At 32.0% G+C, this 21,648-nt stretch overlaps 1 protein-coding gene across 1 annotated transcript; it reads right to left on the minus strand.

Annotated features, from left to right (window-relative positions):
* Positions 1-1,160: 1,160 nt before the first annotated feature.
* Positions 1,161-20,272, minus strand: LOC126819808 (ecotropic viral integration site 5 ortholog). The gene is made up of 10 exons (XM_050548041.2): positions 20,006-20,272; positions 15,917-15,977; positions 14,997-15,221; positions 14,413-14,568; positions 13,716-13,862; positions 12,590-12,754; positions 12,067-12,213; positions 9,796-9,978; positions 8,614-8,935; positions 1,161-6,974 (listed from the first exon to the last, which is right to left on the minus strand). The coding sequence occupies exons 1-10, from the start codon at positions 20,026-20,028 to the stop codon at positions 6,967-6,969; spliced, it is 1,437 nt and encodes a 478-aa protein (XP_050403998.1). The 5' UTR covers positions 20,029-20,272; the 3' UTR covers positions 1,161-6,966.
* Between the last annotated feature and the right edge of the window lie 1,376 nt (positions 20,273-21,648).

Here is a 21,648-nt window from a genome sequence, read left to right on the forward strand (position 1 = left end):
TTAATCTACTAGATGTTGAATATATATAAGTGTATGATTGGGTTGTATAAAAACTATCAAACCTGTTACGAGAAAAGGTCTAGTTTAAAATCAACAAATCACGGCATTTTGAAGGAATCCTACGATAAAAGATACGTTAATATGATCGAGACTAATTAACATGCCGAGGCATCATTAAACTGTGAAATGACGGTCCTTCAATATAAAAAATGTGTCAAACATGACTGTGATATCTGAGACCGAAAACCCAATTTTATTAGTGGTAAAACTGTTTTTGCTGTAATGGTTTTAATTGCTTTAGTACTTGCTCCCTTTGTCAGAAACATTACGTACGTAGGAGAAAGAAAACGTGACCTTTCAAACCGAATTAAAGAACACTTTATTGCAGATATTAAACAGGAATAGACCACAACCGATTGCAATACATTTTCACCTCGGATGAAACAAGGGTAGAAATAATATGATTATTGGCTAATTCTAGTAATGGCAAAAATGGTGCCACTAGTAGAAGTACAAATGACCATAAATGAATCATTCACACTTTATGAACTTTAGCACCGGATGGCACTAACGATATATTCTCGGGAGCCCCCTATTTGTTTAGTTTTGTGTATCATAAAGCATTATTTCTGACGAGTTTCCAAGATTAGCGAACAGTTTATTAAAATGTTTTTGAACAAGGGTTGAAATTAGTTGTTTGTAAATTTCGCCTGTGTTACAACAGATGAAGCCCAAGAACCGTACTGTCAGACTACATCAATCCCAGAGACATTTCTGTATATCAACTTGTAAATATCAATCCACTTACTATAGCAGATGATTTGCATGTTTGTGAAAATTTGATTTCCCTAAAGGCACAATATTCCAGACTCAAGACAAATATAGACTTTGCATCCACATTAAAAGTAGTCTTATCAAAATTATACTGGTTCGATTGTTATTAAAATGAACCAAACCTAACTAGATATGACCATCAAAGATCCAATGCCTTTCAATGATTTTATGACATTTTTAACTGTCTCGAAATGTCACTTTATCTTGTTTGTGCTAAAAAAAAAAATAGGATGTTAAACCCCATTTCAATTCAGTTTGTATTATTATCCTTTATCACCTATATCAGACGAGTTATTACTTCCCCATAAATAAACTCAACAAAACCATTTTATTTATATATTCCTACTTTATTTCATGACACATGTACCTATATAATATAGCTGTTTCTTGTGTAACAAAAATTACAAAAAACTTTCATTGCACCACTAGAAAAAATATCTTCACACATTGTACTATACAATCTTTTTAATCATTACAGCTGACAATTTTATCAAAGAATATCACAAAATTTGATTCGTTTAAAAACAGGTATCTCAATCTTATCAATTTTATTTTTTAAAAATCATCTCTCAAGAGTGTTTGTTGTACAACATCTCACAAAATTAAAGGAGGTAGTCCATCTATTTCTATATTCTAACTAAGAGGCATAAACATGATATTACTTGGACATCTTTTCTGATCAACTTTTAGAAAAATTCAGGTAGCTTCATGTTACCGGTAACTGCAACCCTTAATTAAAGAATGTTGAGGAGACATCATTAATACTAAAAAACTAAAAAATGCCAAGTTTGTAGTAAATCGGCAAAATTTGTTTGCATTCCATGTAAAATTAGATCATATTTTCATTTTTTTTTAATTTCTAGTTCATGTTGTTTATATTTACATTAAAGTAAAGTCTAAAACCATCTTTTAAGATGCTTGTACCAGGTCTACCACACATGCAGCCAAAGAAAAGATGATTTTCCTTTGGCAACAATTTATGTACGTGGTAAAGTAGTTAGATCTTCAGTAAAGTAGAACAACATTAGAGGAATAAAATGAAATCTAATTTTAATAAAAATGTCTGGTATATCTAAATTATCTGTTAGTTGTGAATCTACCCATTCCAAATATCAATTGCTAGTTCTGGTTCAGCAACTGATTTCAGAAACACAGTCTTTAATTTAGCATGGTGTTTGAATGGAGCTATCCTGAAAAGTTTTCACAGTTGATTATCTACAGGTATCTATTGTTAGAATATAAAAAAATGTAGACCATATCCTTTAATACAAAACAAAAGCAGTTTATAATTAATTATATTTCTCTTTATAGTAATAATTATTTACAATTTAATTTAAAACAATTAAGTACATATTCATAACTTACATACAAAATACATTAATTTATATGAATATTTTTAGAACATTGGAAACCTTAATAATAGTGATTATGTAGTGATTTACAATTGAGCTGTAACTTTCTTTTAAACAGACATTACTACTTTTCATCAGTAGTAAAACAATTATTTTCTACTTTATGCGGCTTGACTACGTTATATTGTATGTAAAAATTGTGATAAATCTGTCAATCAATTTACGACACCTTCAAAGCTGTATGGCCAATCACGCTATAGTGTCATTCAAGTGTACTGTTTATAGAACTGAGCTTGCATATAAATAGACTTGTATCAATGGCACCTGTTTGTCCACTAAAAGATACTTCCTTTAATATAAATGAATTACATGGTATGAACAGTGATTAAAGTATACTGATTTTTATTGGTCATGTCCAGACAGGTAGCAGAAATGACCAATATAAAAATCATTATCATGGTCAAAATGTGAAGAAAAAAATTATGTGAATGATACAAATTGTGAATGTTAGTTTTGTAATAATAATTCTTTTATTACATGACGTGCTATATCCTTATATCTAATATATAAATAAAGGCCTATTCATAAAACAGTCTCAAAATTTCTTAGAGTAAAGCCTAGCATATGTCGCCCAAAGACGCAATAAAACTGACGGCGACTCGAAATCGGGGACTGGTTTACGATCAAATGGAACTGATCAGTCGTGACCTGAGCACTGTTACGACTGGTGTAAGACGGATGGCAACCAGTCGTCATCTCCAGTTTTTCTGAATCGCACATTTTCTACTCTTACGACTGGAGACAACTAGTTGTCCCTAGTCGCAAGCGACATGAGCGCACCTACAACTGGCTTGAGTCGGTGACTTGCTGATGTAGCCAATAAGATTCGGTTATTTAGTCACGTGGTACCCAGGGGGCGGGGACAAGTGGTATGAGGTCATTTTGAAGGTTATCACATGTCAGTCATGTGATCAGTTATGGCTCCGATCTTCAACTGACACCGGGCGACATTAGTGTGCTTACAACTATGATCAACTGGTTGCTCGTGGTTGCGTCCAGTCCTGGATAAATTCAGTCGCAGTGACATAAGCTGTCAGTTATCGCATCGTAGGGCGACATAAGCTAGGCTTAACAGATTTTTAAGTGTTCCGGAAACTACATTCAATTTCCATTTCCATCAGAACCATATTATGGCCATAAGTAAGATTTAGATTTTGTTTTTAGACAGTCACAATAAAACAGACCATTAATTTAAATAAACATAAAAGAGGTGAGACATTTTATCACAGTGAGTAATGATAAACTTTGAGAATGATATTCATAGTCCAGTTTATAGTGTAATGTTATATATATAATACAAAAACAGATTAAAGGTATGCTATCACAATATACATCTACACTCAAGTTGTGTGGAGAAACAGTGATTATTTTTGCTAAAGAAAAGACCAGGACCTGGATCCTTGAAAAATCTTTAGTTCATTTTGTGCCTATCTAAAGTTGACATAATCTTGAAAATGGTAACATTTTTCTAGGAACCTGGGGGTCTGGTATAACATAGTCAATTTATCATTTTATTTTAAATTTTCCTGTAGACTTGCAACCAATTCCACTTGTTTATTAATCAGTAATTAATCTTTTTAAGTAAAATAAAATTATCTGATTTCCCATTCTATAGGGAAATTATTTACCTCTTTATAACACAGTTGTTTTATCATTGTATAGTTTATATGGAAGACAATGTGAATTTAATCAACATATATCTGATGTTTAAGATTAGGAGTAGCCCCTAGAAAGTAAATCTCAAACTATAACGGTGGTTTTATTTTTATGCTAGATATTTTCCCTTTGCAAACAAAAAAATGATTATATACTGACATGTAATTAGCTATTAAGATATATTGTTTTTCATTTCCAGAGATAAGCTGGAAATTTAAGTTCACATTACATTCAGTGTTGATTAATTTATTGCACAATTAAAAAACTAAGAAAAACTTTGGGGCTACACCCACTTTAAATACAGATAAATATAAATAACAATCCATTGAGTTTTTAACAGTAGCCCAACCAGTAAAAGGGTGGCAGGGTATAGTATGGGGTTCATTGTCCACTCAACACAAGATAGGTCATTCAGAGACTAACCTGACACAATTTACAGGTAATAATTTACTTGTGCGCAGAGAAACTACACAAAACATCAAAATATTTAAGGTGTTAATCAGAGACACGACCCCATCTCTGGTCTAGCCAATTACACAATTACTCTTTCGTTCCCATCAAAACCTTTATCAACTTCATATATCTTAATTGTTGAAGAGAAAATATCAGATCATATAGTTAAAATATCTGAACAGTGTACCTAGACTAAATGTCAGGTTCCAGCCAGACTGTTATATCATTATATATGGGGGACTGGCTAGTACCAGTTCGCACTGTTTGGAGCCATGCTGACATACCTGGACTCAATTATGATTAAAATTATTTGAAAATTTGAGATATTAAAGAACAATACAAAAATACAAAATTTCCCAATTTTGTTTTTCAGGTTACTTAAAACACCAACGTTGGATTACATGTGACAACTCTGTTTACAATAATGATAGAGACTTGGTTAGTTTGTGCATTTAGAAATTCTGATGTATCTACATGACACAATACACATATAAACATAATATATCAAAGACTTAGTTTAATATGTCCCTGATAAATATCCAATTTGAGTATTAAAACTTAATATAGAATCTGTGACCTATAGAGTAATAATAACTACATAAAAAGTACTAACAGATTATAATTGGATACTCTGATTAACATCACCAATTATAATATACAATGAATGCATTTAAGGGTGAAAGAAATACAATTATTAGTTCTTTAAGGTCTTGATCATTAAATATCCTACTCAAATGTGAGGTTTTGTTAAAATTTCAAAACTTAAAATATCTGAAACAGCTTTTGAGAAATAAACTATAACACATACTTATGGAAGAATAATTACTGATTCATTTAGACGACATTTCAAAAAATATTCTCTCGCCGTTTTCAAGCTTTTGAGAACATCAACTAAGTACTTTTTGTTTTTAAATTGGCTTTTTCCTAAGGAAGTAAAAGGCAGAATTTTAATAGATGTTCCCAAAGAACAGAAATTCAAATTAGTGTGGCCTATATATTGCATAAATCACAAATAAGGTTCATCATACAATCTAAAGCAGTGAGTGAATCAACTTGATAAAAGTTATATTGTTTCAATGGTATTTTGTAATTGAACTGGAGCAGCAGTGGCTCCGTGAGTAAGCTGTTAGCTCGTTAACCTGGAGGTCCTGTGTTCAATCCCAGTGTTGGCTGAGAAAGCTCATCCTTATCAGTGATGCAGGACAGAGGGCCTGGCAAGGGACAATGTATAGTTATTCATATTGGACAAAAACTGAAGTTCTGTATTCATGTAAAAGAACCCTTGACAGTTTGAATTTGAAAATAGTAGCCATAGCGACGCTGTCCGGGCAAAATTTCCCTCATAGCCACTGCATGGCATAGGCCCGTCTTCATTATCCCAGTCAGAGCAGAACATTAGGACGTTAAACCCCATTTCATTTCATTACAGTAATTGAACAAGAAAGACACAGGACATAATAATTCTATATAATTTATAATGGTCACCTGGCATCACTCAAGATGTTGGTATTGCTGTTTTTATATGTATATCATGTCCCATCATATTTTATATATCATCATTGCTTGATGAAGACTAGAGAAGCCTAGTTGAAATGTCGCTCAGTAATAAGCAGTAATTGTATTTCATAGAATTGTGACCCATGTATTTAAGTTAAGTGGTTAACCTTTTTGAATTTCTGTTTTAGTTTACATGTGAAATAACTGACCTTTGATCATTATCTATTTATCATTCATTGCTTTACTTTAAAGACTTTATGAAATTATGACTTTAGCTCAACTGAGATTGGTATATTTTAAGTAATTGACCAAAAACCAGAACAAAATTTAAGCTGAATATTAATATAGTAATTGTGTTGTACACTATTACAACAAACCATCTCTCATTTCAGTGAGTTACATTTGTTTTGAGAAGATAAACTGCGTAAGACAGCTCTCAGAGAGAGATATGTCCAGTTTACCCCTTTAGATACCTATATCAATGCCAACCAGAAGTCATTGAGAAAGTATCGCTTAATCCCTATCCAAGGGAGTTAAGTCAGGCTATAGCTTACCTAATTGTCTCCAAAAATTAGTCATCTGTCCAGAACATGAAGTGTCTTCTACTTATGTGTTAATTTCTGTTTTTCTTTTATTACACCCTCTTAGCATGTTTATTTTTAATGAAAAATGTTGAATTAAAAAAAGACTCACAAACTTGAACAATACATGTACATACATATTAATGTTAAATTCAATAAAACATTCTGTGGCAAGCAAAATAAACATTGTATCGTCTAATAAATCAGCACTTGTTGATCTTATATAAATACTTGATTATCATATCTTAATATTCTCAGAATAATGCACCAAAAAGAACAACAAATAAATAATAATTAAAAAAGCAATTTTGTACACAACACTTTTAAAACAATATATATATATATTTATAATATCAGAAGTCAAGTTTGTCTGCATCGAGCAACATGATTAGTTCATTCAAACTGATGGTAATCATACAACACTGTAACTGATTGGATACCTTTGGCACATGTTGTTAAAGAATCAGTTTTAAAACGAAAGTAGAGGCTAGCATTTTTGGTAGAAACTTGACATGCAACATGCAGCATTAAAATCACGAGCCTGGAAAAATAAAACAAGATGCAGTCAAATACAAAACAAGAAATGAGAAAAATGCAGTTAGAAAAAAAGATAGGTTGCCAGGCAACGAAACATACACCCACAGCAGCTAAATCATCTGGGCAGTCAACAAGAGTTGTCGCATATTTTTATTTTTGTCAGTAATGGAACATTTATAAGCTTATACTAAAATCTGATTAAGATTAACAACTCATTAAGTAATTATCAGAAAATCATTGAAATTTGTTTGCCCATGCTAACGTTTAGTATAATACAAAACATTTAAATATCATGGAGTGGATTTAGCTGTTCAAGTTATCAAAAATCATTAAAAATCAATATACTTGGTCATCTTAAGACCTTAAACTCTGTGAATCAATCTAAAGTCCGAATTTAAAGTCAATCGGATATTAACTTTAGCATCTAAAGACTCCACAAGATTTTTCAAATTGATCAGGGGCCATAACTCTGGCAGTAATTATTGAAAATCAATAGCCTTCTTCGTCTAATGACCTTCAACAGTGTGTATAAATTTAAAGTCAATCGGATATTAACTTTAGCCTCTAGAGCGTCCACAAGCAATTGTGGATGCCAGATGGCGGGCTGGGGGCCATGCCAATGTTCGAGAATTCAAATGCATTCTCTTTTGTCGAGAAATCTACAGAAATAACAAAATAAAGAGGCAATGCTGCAGTATTGTTCCAGTTAAGCTGCAGTTAATCTGAACAATTAATAGTTTTTTTGTTAAATGGACACAAATGTGCAGAAATAATTGCAGAAAGAAATACATTAAAGGGATGCGATTTTAAAATGTCAGATATTAAAACTGTTGTGTTTCCAACAATAACTCTACCACATATATGATTGGACTGGGAACCGATGCTATTTAAACACGTGAGACATCATATCTGATTGGATGATAGTTACAAACAAGAGATATTTGTTCAGATTATGCCTAGGATTGTTAGAACAGAAGAAGTGTCAGGTTTTTGTAGAGGAGTGTTTTATTGAGCAGGATTTTGGGTAAATTTATATTATATGTGTTAGTAAATAATTAATTATCCGAGGAAAATATGGTATTAAAAATATGGCAGTTAATCTCTAAACTTGCTATTATTATATTAATGGTGATAATACATATGAAGCACACTCTACCATAAATTATGTGCATGAAATTAATCAATTGTCGACTCTGTGTGACTAACAGCGAAACTGTTTATGAGACCAAAAAAGGGATGAGATAACTGGATGTTGGATTGAATACAGGCATGTTGAACATACATGTATATAGCATCACATCCTGTCAAGATTGAATACAGGCATGTTGAACATACATGTTTACATGTATATAGCATCACATCCTGTCAAGATTGAGTAATATGATATGCATAAAGATCTAGAGTTTCTTCTGTACATAAAAATCTAGAGTCTCTTCTGTATAAAACCCTGTTGGTATGTAGGAGTGTCAGGGAAGTTAAAAACACAAAACATATATATTAATTAAATAACATCTGTTATAAATAAGCACCGTTTGAACACTGATATACGCTATAAACTGACTGGAAGAAAGAAAACCGACGTCAGACGGTACTTTCTTTTAATAAATAATCATCCTCATCCAAATCTGGCACGATTACCTCACCTTGATTTTCATTGGCTACTTTTGTTGTTGATGATGAAGAATTGTCTAGTAAGGAATCTTGTAACTGATTAACACCGTCCGATAATTTCGAACTATTTGCAGAATCGTCACTTGCGCTAAAGTTACCATTCTCTAACGAAAAGTCACCGTTTTGTAAAACTTTTTTCACAGGGGAAATTCCTTCAATAATGTCCGATAAAGTCTGATCAAGTTGTTTTGATTCCTTGATTTCTTCATCTATTTCATCATCAGAATTACCAGCAATATAACTTTTTAACATGGGATTATTTTTCATGGAAAGCTGCATTTTTAACTGTAAGACCTTAAAGACAATAAATACTTATTAAAGCCCCAAAATGCCAGAATCCAGAATAACAGTCATAAATAGAATCCAACACCATATAAAAACAAACCTACTTTTATTAAAAATCAATCAATTCTAACTTGAGTTATGGTCATGTAAATTTTACATTGATTGCTATTGATTTTACACCATCTTTACATAATAATAATTCAGCTATCATTTCTTGTAAACTACTTGAAAGCCACTTGAAAATGAAATGGGGTTTAACATCCTTCTGTTCTGCTCTGACTGGGCTAATGAAGACGGGCATACGCCATACAGGGAAATTTTGTCGAACATTGGCGCTACAGCCTACGCTTATATAAAATTCCAACTGCCAAGGGATCTTTAGCATGCACACCGTGTGTTTTTCGTCCCATCTGAAGAACTATACATTGTCCTTTTCCAGGCTCTCGGTCCTGCACCATTGGCAAGGAAGAAACACGCTGGAAAATCTTGATGAACTTTCTGTGCCAATGCAGGGATCACACCAGACACCTCCCAGGTTAGCGAGCCAATGTCTTACTCGTTGAGCCATGTAAAAGCCACTTGAATGTGTTTAATTAAATTATTACATGATTATAACTGTTTTTATATTAACATGGTACTTATCTTTGACTAAGATCTGGTTTCTTGTGCATTATAAAATGTCAAGACAATCTAGTCTTTAACTATAATAAGAAAGAGAATAACCGTAGCGCTACTCAATAGAATGTTCTGTACATGAACCCTCTCAATGCAGAAACATGAAACCATTAGGTGACAAAGAATGCGCTATATGGGTAATCCACCAATCAGTACAGTTGATACATTATAACTTTTAAAAACTGATTACTTACCTCCTCTTGAAGATCATATATTTTATTTGTTAGGTCCTGGTCTCCCGCCTTTGTTTGTAACTGACCTGTGGTTAATAATTCAGCCTTTTCTATTTCTAACGAGGCTATCGTCTGTTTTAATGTGCCTATTAACTGATCTTTTTCTGCCTCTGTTATTCTTGTCATCATTGAATCTTCTCGTTTCTAATAAAATTACATATTAATATTCTATAAGCTTAAATATTACAATTGTTAGCTTTCTTAAACATGCATTATGCAAGAGCTAAATCTGCCTATTGCAGGTCTATCATCAGGCCTTCAATGTTAATAAAATTACTTACTATGACCATAATCAACTCTTGATGCCATCGTTAGCCTGCGATATTTGGTGGATTTGAATACATTTTGTGATGGATGATTTGTAGAAATGGATAATCGAGACTTAGTTTATTATCGCACCAACGGTAGTAATGACGCTCGAGGCTAGCCTAAAACTAAATCTCTAAAATCTTGGTTCAGAGTGAAGCAATTTGACTGAAATTTTCAACATATTCTGTTTTCATTACCTCTTTTTTAACAATAGTAGCGAGAACTGTCAGCTCTTCAACTAACCTTAACTAATTCCCCTTTAATATATTACATGCTAAAAATTAATATAAGAATGGTAAGCTTCCATAATATTATCCCAAATTGATTAATATATAAAAAAAAGTTTTCTCGAATACAGCATTAACAGAAAAAGTGCATAAACACTGTTCAAATTCCGTTGAATCCCATTGAAAATCTAAAGATCACTATTAAAACACAAGATCAAAACAGTGTTTTGTAATTAAAGTGGCAAGGACACTAGAGCTGAGTTATGATACTTTTGGTTTCACAACACTGTAACAAATGCTGCTAACTCATATAAAGTTTTTGTTAATCATAACTCATGATTTATTATTAGGCTACACAAAATAAATGTCTTGTTTCTCGGGCAACTGACAGCTGAAACTGTAGGGGGGGGAGGGCGGTTCATTTTTTTTTTTTATCTCATTTCTGGCAAGAGGATGGTGCAAAATAAAATTTGCCTATTGTTGAAAATTGTTGGGGCGGGAGGGCGGCCTTGTATTTTTTTTTTTTTTTTAATGAGAAAGTCATTACGTGTCTACGGTTTTGCTTTTAGTTATATATTATACATACTTAGAACATAAATCCAAAAATCAAGTCTACTCAAACACTGAACACTGACTGAAAGGAAAATAATTTTCCATATTTAATTCACGTAATGTAGCTTACTAATGGTGATGGTGACAACCATAATGGAAATTGGTTTAAAATAAAATTCCGTACGACTATTAATTAATAGCCGTCCATAATAACGACAATATTTTAAAGAGTAAGCCTCTGTCAGCATGTGTATCAAAAATAATCATCACGGTAAACGACACTTCGATCTAAATCTAGTATCGCTGGTTTATAATGATTGACCTAATTCCAACCAATGCATGTCACGTGTCATCGGGATTCGTGAAATGACTGTTTCTCCGGATATTTGGTGTGTTTCTCAGCATATTCGGTGTTCTATCTGGGGTTTATATCGAATGACTATTTAAATTTAACTAACAACTCGTCAGTAAAACCATCAAATGTGTAATCCAATTATTATTTTCCGGATTATCAAAACTACCGTTAAACGTGCTAATGACCCAGATTCTGACTAAGGTATGGTGACTATCATCGTATCGTATTCGTAGCCACAAGTTATAATAATTAACCTGTTCTACGATTCATTGTTTTATAAGTAGGATTTTTTCAAACATGGACCGACTGAAGCCGGCAATAATGAGCCGATTAAGATCGAATGATTGAAATACATTGCATTGTTGTCAATGACTTTCGGTGTTTAACACGAATCAAATTCTAGTTCACAAGGGGAGGTAATTAAAATCACGTGATACAAAAATGGAGGTTCTTTCGATATCAATAAAAAAGACCCGGAAATGAGCGTTTACATCTGAATCAGTTTAATACATTTGAATGGATATTCACGAATGGGGCATGTAGATACATGCGGCATATTTTTTTTATGACTTGCTTATCGATGTTCGGGCGGGCGTTACATATTTTTTATTTTTCATCAAGACTAATCAATAGGCCGCACGCGCAACCAATTTTGCGTGCGGGCGGTGCCCCAGAAACAACTTATTTTATTTGTGTTGCCTTATTATTATACATTTATATAGCACCAATATAGATATAAAAGCAAATATGAAAATAGAAAATATAAATACAAAAAGTACATTTAGCTACCTGTGTTTCACCATCATCTATTTTACGCTGTAAATCTTTGATTGTTTTCTTTAAATCTTTTTCATTTTCACTGATTGTTTCCATTTCTTCTTTTATAGATTTATTTTCATCTCCCATCCGACGCATTTGATTCGTACAAATTTGATTCTGAAAATTAACAATAAACTTCATCCCTTTGATACCACTGATTTGTGCTGTACTGTAATGCGATATGTTTGAAATCCTACAAGATGTGTTGTACAAAGAAAACAAAAGTAATTAATTTTATGCAACATCATATCAAACATAATACAGTGATTAAAAATTCAAGTAAGCAAGGTATTTTTCATTAACATCTTTTTTTTCTAAATTATTTAAACTCCACTTAAAATATGTATAACTTCCAAATGTAATGATATAGTTAAATTAAAAACTATTTTTCACTAATCAACAAAGACACTATTTCTCTTTCATTCACAGACTCCAAGTGGGTAATTATGTCCTTCTATATTACATATTTCAAACAAAAATGCTATATATATACCTGAGTTTCTAGTTCCATGACTTTTTGTTTCATTTCCTTAAGACTAACTAATGTTTGAGCTTCACGTAATTTAACTGTCATTGTTTCTTCTTGTAACTGTCGTATTTCTTGTTTACTAGATTTCTCTTTTGGTGATGATAAAGCCTGCATCCTCTCCATATGTGACTACAAATTAAATTAAAGGGCCAATCTCAATTATATTTTGTAGAATAAGACTGCTTAATTTTGTGTTAAAAGCCCTTAATATACTTTACCTTAGGGCCGAGCAACTAACTCAATATACATGTATGTGATACGTTTTCAAACAACTGAAACCCGTCAGTCTTCATCTGGAAATGGAGACTGGTGTCCCAAGCTGTATTATACTGTGTCTGGTTAAAACCAGACTTTTATTTTATAAAAATAACGTGTAGGTGAATTTTGCCTTTCGTTATCAAGTACAGCACATGGGTCATGCACTGTATAGACCTCTAAATGAATGACAATAGATTATCAGGTCACCCAACAAAAAAACTGATCCAAAATCTTAAAAGGGTTACATGTCCAGATAAGTGCTTTTGACGTTTACATCCAAACGACTCAATATTTTGAGCTGAAATTTTGAGACAAGGTAAACACACCATTCCTCTATATTTTGGCGCTTTTTAAAATTTCTTATGTACACAGACTTTTATTTCTGAGACTCTATTAAAATCGGGATGGTCCCTTTAAATTATAAATATGCATTTGTTAATCTATAACAAAGACTAGGTAGTGAGTTACTGTCCCCATTGAGTTCTTACATTATGATTAACAAGACTTTAAAGAGAAAGTGGTCATAGCAGTGGGATGAAAATGGGAGACCCAGGAGAAAATTCTGATGACTAGGCAGGTGACCTTCTCCTTATCATCGACAACCCTTGGATCAAAACCATGTCATGTGACTCGGTCAAAAGCCTTGTGAACTAAATTGTACCACTCAGCCACCCGCAAACACAATAACTATTGTCTAATCACTGAGCATATCGCACAACTACTGTATAAACTTGCCTAATAAAATAAAATGCAATAAATCAGGGCATAACTTGGTAAACCTTGTGACAAAATCCTTCAATAATATAAAAGACACAATTATTTTATAATATACCTCCCAATATGATTCGAGTTCATTTACTCTTTGGCGTAATTCTTTAAGTGAAAGATTAGCCTCAGCTTCGCGTAGTTTAACAGCTATCAGTTCTTCTTGTAATTGCTGGACGTCATTACTAGGTGCACGCTGTAACATCAGATTTGTCTGCAAAAAAAAATTCAAGAATGCTTTAATTATTTCCCTTGACTTATTGTTAATCCAAACTGTTATTTCAAGTATTAAAATAGTGATGGGTGTTGTGTTCAAAGTAGAGTATACATACGTAATGTTTTTAACATACATAAACCACTTTGCACATTTATTTATGAAGTTTACATTACTAACAACTTCCCTAGAATTTGTGGGCAGACAGCCAGGTTTCAGCTACTGATAGCATTAACCACTACAAGTAGTCAATAAGTGGGAAATAATATAATAATATAAATTGCATGTGCATTAGTCTGGTCTCGGCTATAATAAACATTCTTCCAACAAAAGCAAGTATCTATTAAAGCCGCTGATCTTCATTTACAGAATTTTGAAATTCTTGCAAACTAAATAGTGAGAATCTCTAAATCTTGAATTACATATTTACAAAGATACAACAATTTGAAAAAATGATAATAAACAAGCCAGAAGTCCTGTGTAAATCTTTTGATGGGCCTCTTTTTAATCTGATTCAATCTGTGATGGGAGATTCTTTATTAATACTTACATCTTCAAGATCACTAATTTTAACACGTAATTCTTTGATTAGAATATTAGTCTCGGATTCACGTAATCTCACAGCAATTAGTTCTTCTTGTAATTGTTGTATTAAAGTTGTTGCAGCATCATCTGATAAATTTACAGCATTCTCATAACAACATGTCTAAAAAAGGAAAATTACAGCAAATCGTTAAAAATCAGAAGGATTATTCATCTTATAATGAGGTAATAACACTAATTTACGTTAACAAATTACAGAGGGATTCAGAAAACCTCCCCTAAACTTAGATTCTAGTCAAAATTTCACAAAAATATCACGTAAGTTTTGCCACAGTTTTTTTAGTTCATACTGTATTTTGAAGCTCTCTTGACACATTTTACAATGAATTATGCTCAAGTGAGAATATGAGAGTTAGATATCACCTGGAATTGGATCTGTGTTTATTTGTGTAAGTAAATGCTCTTCCTCCAACAAAAAAGGCATCTATTATTTTCTGATAACCTTGTGTGTTTATTGCCTGTGGGATTAAGAGAATTCCAGAAGGTTCAGTCATGTACCCTTGTGTGAACAATGAATCAAGAGTTACTTACCCTTTCTTTAACTTCACAAATAAGAACATCAGCTTCTTCATATTTTTTAAGTATATCGGCCAATTTTTGTTTGGTCATGGCTAGTTCGTTTTTTAGGGCATATGTTTCTTCTGCCTCCTGAGCTCTGTTAACTTGATCCTGTATCAGACGGTCAGCCAGTGATGCTGATTCTTTTTCTAAATTATCAATTCGCTGTCTCAGAAGATTGTTTTCTGTTCTTAATCTCTACAACAACAAAAAAATTCAAGTTAAAACTCTTCTTTCAATTCCAAAATGGAGATTTCATATGTACTTGTGATGAACTGTCTTTTGGGTTATTACTGATCATTATGAACTTAAGATTCACCCACAGTATATAGAAGACAGCCTTTACAAATAGCTCAGTATGCTGTCTTTCATGTGGTCCAGTAAATCTGTAATTGTGGATAACTGTTTATATAGTGTTTCAAGTTAGCTGTACATTCTTTACTCTGACTTACAACACTAGATGCAGGATCCACAATTTTGAAAAGGGGGCAGGGGTAAAATTGAAACCACTGTCTGATAACTCTGATCAATAGAATGGTTTAACTTCTCAATACAACTCTTCTGTTAATTTGAGACTACATGTAACATATAGTAAATTTCATTTCAATTATGTGTGAAATCAGAAGGGGGGATTTCTCCCTGACAAGGATAATGGCAATATACGCCCAGATTTCAAGCCTTCTGTAATTGGTTTGTGTTACCTGTTTCTATTGATAGGAATTCGAAGTCTCACCCATTTCAAAGTGGGTAAATTGAAACATCATGTTGAATAGTATACTTTAATTATGGGAAAATTCCCCTACTAACAACTTGCCATCATCTATTTGCCTAATATGATCTTGAGATCTATCTAAAGTAAAGTTATAAAAGGTGAACTGAGAAAATATAATTACCCTGAGTTCTATCTGTTCTTCATTTTCTTTACTTTTCAAGGCTGTGTATTCTTTTTCTAACCTGAAAATATATAATAATAACAATACATCAGTAAAACAGTCAAGTGATTCAAGACCCACACTAACATTCTATTCAGCTGAATTTATATCAAAGTGTGTGGTGCACAATCAGTCCATGCTTACTCTTGGCATTGTATTACAAATCAGATTTGAGTGTAAAGAACGATTCTTTGTAGCGTCCCAAGTATATTCATTATTAATTAAGAAGCCAGTTCAAGTAACATTTTTATTTCGGCTCACCTATAATCAATATATGACAACAATTAATTCACTAATTATCAGGTGTGCATATACCTGTACATTAGCGGTTTCCAACCTGTTGGGGGCAGGGCATGCCCAACCTCAACATATCATAAGTTTTGGCATAAAGCCAGTCAAATATAAATACTTCATATCAAATATGGCTATCGATATTAATGTGTTCAAAAAGGTCTCTTCTTAATACATCATTTTAAAATTGTCCCTCTTTGTATAATCAAATTGCCCCCAGCCCTATGAGGCGTGTGCCCCAAATTCGGAATCAGTGATATATATATATAATATATCATATCAATAATGATTTAAAACAAATAATTCTATATCTGTTGAGTTCTCCAGTTGTTATGCATTTAACATTTTCTCACCCTACATTTGCACAGAGAAATGTTATTCAAAGACAATGCATTATTCTCAATTGTTACCAAAAACTTTGACTATTGAATTATTTAAAATATAAATAATACATGGAGTGGATGGCTGGATGACTTTAGATCTATGTATTCAGTAGCTCTTTTAAGATGATAATTGATTAATTCATCCAGAAAAACAGTATTCAAAGGAAGGAGAATAACATGTCTCAATATAGTCTATGTATAAAGATGTATGGAAATTGTGTTTCATACAATCTAGGTCTTCATTAAGTTCAAAAGGATTAAAAAAAAATGTCAACAATCTTCTTGGTTTATCAATTAATTTCAATACGGTTGGGTGTACAGGCATAAGCATTTATTCTTATTACTTTATATAATCTTGTTTTTGGCTTAGACTTTCGACATCTGCAACACCTTTCATGTACACATTCAATCCTTACGATTAAGTTTGAATATGCTTTAAGTCCAAATATATCATCGCATCACACAGTCATCTTTAAATGTTATATACTCAGTTTGAGTACATATTAGTGTGGATTAAACATGGAAATATTGAATTTTTTTCGTGAGAAATGCCAACAACACACAGAGACATTAATATCTCCATTTTACAAACGTCAAAAAGACATGCTGATGTTGTATTTGAGGAATGGGGTCGGTTATAAATAATAATCCTTAAAGATACATTATGCAAGAGCTAAATCTGCCTAATGCAGACTTTTATTTTGGCTTCAACTGTTATATAAACTATTATTTAGACATTTATTAACACAGAGTTTCTGATAACTGATATTTTTCGGTTTTATACCAGTAAATTTTAAAGTATACCGGTAAATTATCTTCCAGGCGGTCCATGGGACCGGTAAACAATGATACGGAAAATCATAAACGTCAACAAAATTAACTGCAACTTTATCTTTCCATTCATAACTCATGTCAAAAATCTCGTGCTGACCGTGGTTGTCGAAAAGTGGTGCTATTTATAGTAACTTTGGTATGATGGTTTCTTCCGTCTTGAAGATCGCTGCTTAATGTCTGCATGATCTTCACAAAATGGCACCAAAGCAGACGAATCTTTCGTCCTTTAACGGAGGTGGTGATACATGTATCAAACGCAAAAGAAATATCATTATATCTTTGGTAGTTCCAGCAGAGGAAAGACAGGTTTACGTCGGCAAAATTTAATATACGTCTCTGAGTAATCGTTTATCATAGCACCCTAGTTTTTGTCTGTCACCTTTTAGTTTTTATTCATTCGACGATGATAGACAAATGACACAATGATCACGTGACAACCACAATTGAAATTTCTTTAAAATCATTTTATTTATTTTTTTTTTATGTCATAGCCTTTAATAATATTGACAGCATATAATACAAAGCTTCTGTCAGCATGTAGTATAAAGTAAAAAATCATAACGTTCAACAGTATTTAAAACTAAAGCTAACTTCGCTGATTCATTGACCTAATTCCAGCGATGTCACGTGTCATCAGTATTCCGAGATTTTATCGGAAAAATATGTTTTTAATGACTGTTTCTCGGAATATTCGGTGTTCTATCAGTGGATTATATTCAATGAAGATTTAAATTGAACTAACAACTGGTCTGTGAAATGTATCATCCAATTATTATTTTAATATCTACCTAGAATTCATATGGAGCGTCAATCAAAGACACGCGATTCTCGAGATTCACAATAAAACCCCATGAGGAGATCAGCCTGGCTTATTTTCACATTGTGTTCAAATTCTCACAACATGTTTCAATGAAGGGTTTATTTATTTGAATACATTTACAAGATTGATTAGTTGTAAAATTTTGTTTTCATCAGACTGTAACATGACAAGTTTAACAATAAAATGGGTAATCAGCACAGAGTTTGATTTGGTCAGTAATGTTGCCATGATAATAGACAATCCATGCTACATCTTCAAACACTCATAAGTTCACTTAGAATAAAGTAAATTGAATGAAATTTTCAATATATTCATTCTTTATTATCTATTTTTGAAACTATAGCAAAAACTGCCAGTTATTTATCAAAATCTTACATAATGCATCTTTAAAATGGTTTTAAATTTTTTTTACTCAAGATCATATAGCTATCTTTTTATAAATTAATGGTAGTTTTTCTTGCTCAATGACCTACTCTGGGAGAATAACAACCTACTTATATTTAGTATCATGTCACAGATAACATGATTTGTAAAAAGACATGTAAACATCTTCTCTTGACATTAAATAATCTCAAGTATTTTCATTTTTATGGATGTGAAATTTGATAGTATCCTGTCCTCTCTACTGGTCATGTCTTTTAATGCTGACTAGGTGAATACCTAACCCTAATTAAAGGATCAACCATAACAAAGAACTACAAAGAAGATTTAGACAGGCCAAAGGTCATTTAAATATCGTGACAACCCTTAAACAAATAGCCCTCCATCCTGAACTAACATACTGTTAATAGTTTTAAGGTCCATTATAACATTTGCTTGATAATTTACTGTTATATCTGACTTTACTTCACATATTTCAAGGGTAATTACATGTATTTTTAGGAATGTATCAAAGAGAATCTATTCTTTAAAAAATAAGCGAAAATATATGATATAGATTTAAAATGTGAAAAAATAAAAATGTTCATCAATATCTTAATCCAAATTATTAAATAACTGTGTAAACCTGAAAAATAACAGAATGTCCGAGACATTGTGAGACACATCTTCAGGTGGTGAAAGTTCGTTGGGTACAGATTTGTCTTTTTCTGTGTTTTTATTCAAAAGTTCAAAATATCAGGTGAACTATATATGCTCCATACACTTACTTTATTCATTAAGTACGAATCATGCTGTGCAAGTATTACAATGCATTACAAAGAGCTGGCCTAGACACAGCAATTATATGTATTTGTAGTTAGTGATAAGCCATTCATCCTGCATCATATGGAATATTTGAACAATCTGGTTGACATCTCAAAAGTTAAAAATCAAAGATGACATTCTTGAAATAATTATTAGTAATTTACCCGTGAATAAGTCATAAATATTTTACATATGTACCAACACGTCAAACTTGTTCCCGAATTTATATACCATAAATTGTAACATCATCTCTTTAATGTATAAACCCTGACAACCAAGTCTATCATTTCATGTTTTATAAACTGGGTGGTAGTCGATCATTTGCCCCATACATTGTTTCTATAGTAAAAATATTTGTTCATAATAAATAAATAAACAATGCTATATTCATATGGCTCGCAGTATGTTCATGACTCATGTTACACTGTTATATCACTTTCATTATTTGAATAAAGTTGAAAAATATTTGTTATTGTATTTCAAATGATGTCAATAAATACAAATGAATATAAATAAATAAAAATCATAAATTCTTACTCATCATATTCAACGAAATCCATTAGATAATCCAAGGGCAGATAATTCCATTTCTTCTTCTCACTTCTGCCACCCACACTCTTTACGATTTAAAATGTATTCATCCAATCATTTGAGTCTTTGGTTATGATAATAACTAACAAAAAATTCCTTTCTTTGAATTCAAAGTTAATCGCACTTTATATTTACAGTTAATAATGTCACTAGTGAATTTCAATTGAAGAGTTACGGTTGATTATTGGAAGAGATACTGTTGATGATTTGGCGTCATTAAATTCCTGTGTTGAAAAACAAAATTATTAGATTCCAACTGGTTTTTTTTTTAACCTATATTTGACCATAAGAATAAATGACAAAACTCCAACCTCCACGTAAAATCAATATTGAACTTATATACCAAACTTCAGAATAACTACAATATAAAACTTCATTCTGTATTACACAGATAATTTCAAAATCTGTCATTTTCAATCAAATCAAAATGTTACAAAATTGATCTAAAATTCTCATGAATATCACTCATTTTTGTAATGTTTTTTGTACCACACCTAGAAATTGAATAGTAAGCTTAATCATTAGAACAAGTTATTATATATTGAGACCCAATAAAAATCATTATAATAATCTGTTACAGAGAATCATAAAAATCATTATTATGATATTCTAATATATTCAGTATTTTAACCATGAAATCCTTAAGTCCTGAATAAATAAAATACTTTGTCATTGTTCAATTCAAAAAGTAACAATAATCTGATTAGTATAATATCAGCGATACTACTAATACTAGAATATGTCTACAAATTTTGCATGTGCAATATATACACAATATTACATAATATACCGCAAAGACTCAACTCGCTGACTTGATCAAATTGGGAAGGAAATATAAATCCAATGATGGTAGCATGTGTGTCTATGAAATAAAATATCAACATGCTACAGTCTGTAATGGACGTGGCAAGCTATAACCAATGAAAATTCAATAACTTTTATTTGTAGAAAAATAAAGATTAAATAAAAATATGTCTTTTGTGACATTAAAGAACAACTGAAGTTTTTTTTAGTATATATGATCAATATAATAATATATAAACAAGCTGTATATTTATATTTTCTATCATCTATACATTCCAGTCATATTATACATTCTAATCTCTCCAATACAAATTTCATTCTTAACACCTGTATACAACTAGTCTGAAATGTGAATAAAAAAAACCCTTATGATGACATCTTGTCAAAAAAACACTTCTGCTCTACACTAATTTATTTTATATGGTAACCTCATCTTCCAAATGCAAGGATACAGGTAAACTGAACCCTTGCATTCATGAGCTAATATTTCTGTTGAAATTGCTAGTCAATGAAAGTCTAACAATACTATGATTAAAAAGAACTATCCAAACGACTAGAAATGAAATGGGGTTTAACATCCTATTTTTCTACACCAGCCAATCTAAAGAAGACGGTCAAACACCATACTGTGTGTGCTGAGGGAAATTTTGTTGTGACTATAGCTTTCCACCTAAACTACATCAAAGTCCAACTGTGCTCCCTCTCGAACAACTAGGCACTGTTCTTGCTGGCCCTCCGTCCAGCATAACGGGAATCCATGCTGAAGAATGCTGAAGAACTTCCTT

The sequence above is a fragment of the Patella vulgata genome, chromosome 1 (genome assembly GCF_932274485.2).
Source record: "Patella vulgata chromosome 1, xgPatVulg1.2, whole genome shotgun sequence".
NCBI lineage: Eukaryota > Metazoa > Mollusca > Gastropoda > Patellidae > Patella > Patella vulgata.